Source organism: Sapajus apella, unplaced genomic scaffold (genome assembly GCF_009761245.1).
Source record: "Sapajus apella isolate SASKATOON/1434 unplaced genomic scaffold, GSC_monkey_1.0 scaffold123, whole genome shotgun sequence".
Classification (NCBI taxonomy): Eukaryota; Metazoa; Chordata; class Mammalia; order Primates; family Cebidae; genus Sapajus; species Sapajus apella.
This window is the reverse complement of record NW_022437063.1, coordinates 3,690,581-3,696,988: the sequence shown is the minus strand read 5'-3', so window position 1 is coordinate 3,696,988 and position 6,408 is coordinate 3,690,581. Positions and strand designations below refer to the sequence as shown.

At 58.5% G+C, this 6,408-nt stretch overlaps 1 protein-coding gene across 2 annotated transcripts in view; it reads left to right on the top strand.

The window, feature by feature from the left end:
* GRAMD4 (GRAM domain containing 4) overlaps positions 1–4,078 on the top strand; it is an 87,953-nt gene extending 83,875 nt beyond the window's left edge. Inside the window, exons 18-19 of one of the 2 annotated variants that reach the window (XM_032261500.1) lie at positions 1,000–1,068; positions 1,527–4,078. In XM_032261500.1, coding sequence (XP_032117391.1) covers positions 1,000–1,068; positions 1,527–1,631 — 174 coding nt within the window. In that variant the 3' untranslated portion in view covers positions 1,632–4,078. The other variant, XM_032261499.1, reaches the window with a different exon arrangement.
* Positions 4,079–6,408: the final 2,330 nt, after the last annotated feature.

The following is a 6,408-nucleotide window of genomic DNA, read 5'->3' as shown; positions in this document are numbered from 1 at the left end:
GGGCAGTGCCATGTGGAGACATCCGCCAGTGTCGCTGTAGCCCCCTTAGGGCCCACTTTGTATCGCTCTCTGTGGAAAGCCTGCCAGCCTCTGTCAGCATCTGGGCCGTGCAGCCACGCCGGCCACGGCCCCTTTCCCTGACTTTAGCCTCCACATCCCTGTGGGTCAGCCCCTGTCCCGGGGTTCACTTGCCTGGACTGTGTGTCTCAAAGTGGAGGGGCTGGGTTGGAACCCATGAGGTCAGGCGCCCAAGCCCTGCTCTGGCTGCTGGGTTCCCCACCCCTCGTATCTGGGACCCTCCCCCCAAAGAAAAGTCCAGGAACCCTGAGCTTCTGCTTGGGACGCAGTTTTCAGGTAAGAGCTCAGATGGTTGCAGCCACTGGGCATTTTCTTAGGACTTTCCCTCGTATGCCATCACATGGAATGAGCAGGTGGACGTGCCACAGGCACCTGTGGACAGAGGAGGCTCAGTGAGGCACTGGCAGGCACCCTCGCTAGGGTGTCAGGGCCCCCAGCCCCCTCGCAGCTCCGAGCATCCAGGCCATGTCTGCGTTGGCACGGCGGGCACTCCTAGCCCATGGCAATGGTTCTCCCCCCTACCTGGCTCTGCAAAAAAGTGCAGTCAGGTGACCAGAAGGGGTGAGTTCAGCCTGGGTCCTTTCAGTCTTCCTCTTGCGGTTGATGGTGCTGACAGATGCCCCTCCTGGTGCCAGGCCCTGAGAGCGAGTTCTGGGGCCCAGTGCCCACCGTCGGTCTCCCCCGGGCTGCTTATCTCTGGCCTTCCTTAGGCCAGCGGGCCAGCAGTCTGGGATTGGGTGGGATGGACCTGTTACAGGTCTTGTGCCTCGGCCACAAAGTGAGGAGGTGCCCACAGGTCCTTACCCTCTGTTGCTTGGAAGTCCCAGGTGCCTGTGTGCCCAGTGGAGGAGGATGCCCTGGGCCTGCGGAGGTCTGTCCCCCAGGAGAGACCTGCGGTGACAGCCATGCTTTGTCTTTCAGTACAAGGTCCTGTCTGTCCTCCCGGGTTCAGGCATGGGGATTGCTGTTTCCACGCCATCAACCCAGAAAGTAAGTGCCGGGCAGGGGCCGCCAAGGGGTCGGTGTGGGCCCAGGGGCCTGGCTCTGAGCAACCCTGGGACCAGCATGGGGCAGACAGCCGGCGTTTCAGTTTGGGCAGCAGGCCACAAAGCCGCCCCTCCCTCGCAGCAGCTGGAGCCTGGGGCTGCGTCCAGGTTGGGGTGGAATCTTGCTGGGGCATAGAGTCCCGGGACAGGGGTCCCGTCTCAGTGACTCAGGAGGAGGGAGGCGCGGGCCTGGAGCCTGGCTCCCCTCTGCCGCTTGGCTCCGTTTTCCTGAAGGCTGGGAGCCTGGCGAGCTGGTTGGTGGGGGGACATCTGTCTTTTGCACCCAGACCCATGTGACTGTGTGCTGGCCTGGCCTGGGCTGGTCTTGGACTTCATCTTGGTCCTGGTCCTGGCACCAGCCTGGCTGTGCCCCTCTCACTGCTGGCATTTCTTCCCTGCCAGCCACTCGTGTTTGGTGCCATGGTGCACAGGGACGAGGCCTTCGAGACCATTTTCAGCCAGTACATCAAGATCACCTCAGCGGCAGCATCCGGCGGTGACAGCTAGTATTGACTTGCCCGGGACGTTGCTGGAATTTTTTTTTTAAACAATTTGGTAGTGGAAACAATTGGACATCCTCATGAGCTTTTGCAATAATTCTCCTGGACCTGTGGTTCTATTGTGTTGACCTCTGCGTTTCATTGACCACGAAGGGGCCAGGGCTCGCAGGGATGGGGGTGTCCCTCTCCCATGGGGCACATCAGGTGCCTCTGAGGGACACCTATGGACTGGGGGGGGCAGAGGCCCTCGGGGGCCCGTGGAGAGGACGTACAGGACCCCGGGCCCTGCCCTTCTCCATTCCAGCCTGTACAGAGAAACCTCTCTGGCCGCCCCAAGAGGCTCTTGCAACCTTGTGTCCTGCTCTCCAGAGGCCGGAAGCTCGTCCACCACAAAAGCCATAGCTGAGTAGTGCAGGGCCCCTTCCCCTGGGGACAGGAAGATGTCCTCTTGGAGGGACATGGGGGCGCTTCACCAACCACCGAGACGGGCCTGGCAGTCCTCCTTCCCCTTCCACAAGACCATCCTGCAGTGTTTGTGCTGGGCGCCGGGTCAGGGCCGGGCACAGCGTCCTTGCCTGTGCTCTACACTCGCTCCGTGGGAGTAGGAGGGTGAGACGGGCCCTCCCCTTGCCCGCCCTTGGTGTCTTCCGTGGCGCTTTCCTCACCAGCCTCCAGGGCGCTCAGCCCCTCATCAGTGAGGGCGCCTGCCACTCTAGGCCTGACGCACCGGCCAGGAGGTCTGTGGTGGGTGACCAGGAAGGGCACAGGATGGCGTGCAGGAAAAAGCACATCTTTCTCACACTTGGCTCTTTGGAAGGCCCAGGAGAACATCCGAAGGCCGCTGGGGTGCTCTGAGCACTGCGGCTTGTCCGGCCCGTGGCCTCTAGGCTGCGGCTGCCTGGATTGGTGAGGGGAGGGGGCCAGCAGCAGTGTTCCGGGTCCGTGGTGGCCCAGGCTGCAGCCACCTTTGGGCAGTGGCAGCGGCTCGGGCAGCTCCTGTGCTTTAGGGAGCACCTGTGAGCCGACCCCAGAGGCCTGGGCCTGCACTGCCTGCAGCTGAGGCGACAGTCTTCCCTCCCCTGCGTGCCTAGTCAGTGCCAGTCCGGCACAGACCTCTCCCAGCCCCCGCCCCGCCCCGGGGAAGCCTGCGCTTCCTGGGAACAAGGTGGCATTTGTGGAGGGAGCGCCCTGCAGGCCTGGTTTGCTGGGGCCTCCTGCACTGGGCTGAAGGGAGGGAAAGGAGGCCTGGGCCTCGTGGACGGAGGTGGCTTGCGCGTCTGCTGGGGTGGATTCCGCAGCCCCCTCAGCTTGTCCCTTGGGTGTCGTTGAGATTGTTGTTTTTTGAAGAAACAGAAGATTATATTTTTTACAGAGAGCAAGCTGTTTTTCTTATTTTTATATCATTTTTCAGATGTAATTTTTACCTTTGCTCCAATCCTCATTTGCGGGTGTAGGTGAGGGATCTGGGGGCACGGGCTGGTTTCACCTGCTTCCTGGGGGCTGCAGGTCACACGCCGGTGCCGGGGTGCTTTGCAGGGAGCCGCGCCGACCACCAGATTAAGCACACGTCCCATCCAGGGCAGCAGAACCCCCTCGGCTCTAGGCTGCACAGACGTCGGCGTCCAGGTGACGAATGGGGGCAGAACCCACTCTGAGCCATGGGTCTGGCCCCTCGAGGGGTGCACCAGGGGAGGGTGCCCACCTCAGTGAACCCCACCTCGCTGCCTGAGGCAACAAAGCCACACAGGGTGGGTGCTGACCCACCCCAGGGGTGGCTGTAGGGGCAGTGCTACAGGCCATGTCACACCCTTCTTCCCTGGGCTGGGCTGGGCAGTGCCTGAGGGTGGGTCCAGGGGCTGGGGCCAGTGAGCGCCTCTTCCTAGGTGCTGGGATTCTGTCCCCAAACGCAGCAGGAGGGCTCCCTGGGGCAGATGGGGCTTCTTTACCAGAGTCGTGTGGTTTAGTTTGAGTCCCTTTTGTGGAGAAAGGGAGATGAAAACTGACCACCTGCTGGGTGTGGCCGCAGACCTCCAGGGAGGGCCAGCTGCTGGAAGCGGGGAGAGAGGGGGGCCATGGCTGCCGGCACAGGCCCCTCCCTGGAGGTCCTCTGGAGCAGAACTCAGACCGGCGCGGGCTCTGGGCTCCCCGTTGAGAGAAGCTGTAGTTTTTACCAAATTGTGTACATCTGGGCAGATGTTTAATTTCTATGACTAATCACTGAACTAGATGAATGTTAAATTTTTTATGTCTGAAGCCTGAGTCTATTTTGGATCTGTAAATAATCATTGCCAGTGTGACTTTTGTTCAACAAAAGGATTGTACTGTATTAAGAACTGATGAAAAAAATTCCCCTGTAACATTTTTTAAAGAAAACTTTGTTTGTTTAAAGAAGAAGTCTTGTATAAATTATAATTTTTATTTAAATAAACCTAAAATGCTTTGTGCTAAGGCTCAGGGCTGTCCACCTCCTTGGCAGGGCCACATGAATTGTAGGTGGCCAGACCCAGCTGGGCCACCAACCCCAGGCCCTCAGTGTCCCTGCCAGCCCGCCGCTCCCCGGGGCCCCACGGCTGCTGGCTACAGGGTGTTCAGGTACTGACACGGCCTGGGCGACACTGTGGGGTGACGTGGGCTGAGCGGCAGAGTCCTGTCGGACGTGGGCATCGGACGCTGGCAGCAGGAGGCAGGACTCAAGTTCCAGAAGACAGGAGACCAGGTGGCGAGGGGCGAGGCCTGCAGGGCAGGGTGCGGTGGGGGAGGTGGAGGCAGGCAGCGCCTTGGGGTCAGGGTGCAGCCTCTGGCCCCACTCCACTGTGGTGTCCCACCTGCCTGGGGGTCCTAGATGGGGGGTTCCCAGCAGCACTTGGGGCTTGGTCTGTCCAGATGCTGATATGGGACACAGAAGGGTGCAAGGACCTGCCTGGCTTTTGAAACCCCTGGAGTTGAGTATAGGCCTTTGCCAGGTACATGTGGTGGTGCCTAGTCTCCTGTGCCTCAAGCCCACAGGAGCCCCCTAGGAGGCAGAGAGCTCCCCAGCTTACACAGGGAGGGAACTGGAGCCAGGCGGAAACCAGGTCTAGTGGGCCACTCCACCCTAAGGGGTGCAGCCTCAGAGAGTAGGACATATACATACTCCATTGACACAGGCAGCCCGCAACTGATCTACCTACACATCCACCCACCCACCCACCCATCCATTCATCCATCCATCCATCCATCCATCCACCCACCCACCCATCCATTCATCCATGCATCCATCCACCCATCCATCCATCCATTTATCCATCCACCCACCCACCCATCCACCCATCCATCCATCCATCCATCCACCGACCCACCCATCCATCCATTCATCCATCCATCCACCCACCCATCGGTCCATCCATTTATCTATCCATCTGTCCGTCCATCCATCCATCCACCCCATCTACCCACTCCGCCAGCCATATTTAGCAGGCCCTGTCCTTGGTGCTGGGACACAGCAGTAATGAGATAGGAACCCAGCAAACACACCATCATATCCTTCCCAGAACACATCCATGCTGTGGTACCCACTGACCCCTTCCACCTACCCCTCTGTCCTCTTTGCAACAGGTCCTCCCCCTGCTTGCCCCTAACTTGGAACAAGGGTCAGACCTACCTAACCTGTCGGCAGCCCACACAGACCCCTCCACACAGACGGGGCTCAGTGTGGGCCCGTGGCAGGTGTCACTGGAGCTGGGCCATGAAGGAGGTGGAGGGGCCTGCCAAGGGCTTCCGAGCGCTCAACCCACCCACAGCCCACACTCTCTATGCTTAAAACTGACAACTTACCTGTCGCGTATATTTCATCATTTAGTGTCAGTAAAGGTGCCTACATTACCTCTATCACCATTTCACGAGTGATTGTGATAACTATTTCAGTACAGTTGGTTTCCTTGGCAATCCTACATGTTTTAATGCGTGCATTTTACATTATTCAGGGACATCTCTTAGCTGCACCTGGCTACCAGATGGGCTGTGAAGCAAAGGAAAGGTCACACACCTGTGGGGCAGGCCTGGTGCCCTCTAGGACTTCTATTCTGGGGTGACGGGGTGCTGCAGAGCTTCCAGCAGAAGCTGGCACTCTGTCTGCAAATCAGAAGAGGAGTTACCCTGTAATCCCAGCACTTTGGGAGGCCTAAGCGGGCGGATCATGAGGTCAAAAGATCGAGACCATCCTGGCCAATATGGTGAAACCCCGTCTCTACTAAAAATACAAAAAAATTAGCTGGGTGTGGTGGCGCGCGGCTGTAGTCCCAGCTACTCGGGAGGTTGAGGCAGGAGACTTGCTTGAACCCGGGAGGCGGAGGTTGCAGTGAGCCGAGGTCACGCCACTGCACTCCAGCCTGGTGCCTGGTGAGGGAGTGAGGCTCTGTCTCAAAAAAAAAAAAAAAGAAGAGGAGTTACCCAGCATAGGGGTGCGTCAGGGACAGAGCCCAGAGGAATGAAAGTGTTGATGATTTTATTCTTGGACCAGGGGCTCTCTTCATAGGTACTTGCTATGTGTTTTTAAATATTTAGTGGATGAATTTAATGAATAAATGAGTAAATCAGAGAGGGCCACACGTGGATCAAAGTGAGCAATGCTGGGAAACCAGGGTTGTGGTCTTTTCTGCATGCCCTGCAGAACTCCAGGAGGCAGCAGACTCTAAGGGATTATGTTATGAGCTCCAGATCATGGGGGCTGGAGGACAGGGTGCGCCAGAGACTATAGGAGCCACAGACTAAGGGCACAGCCAAGGAAGGACTCCAAGACCCTTTCC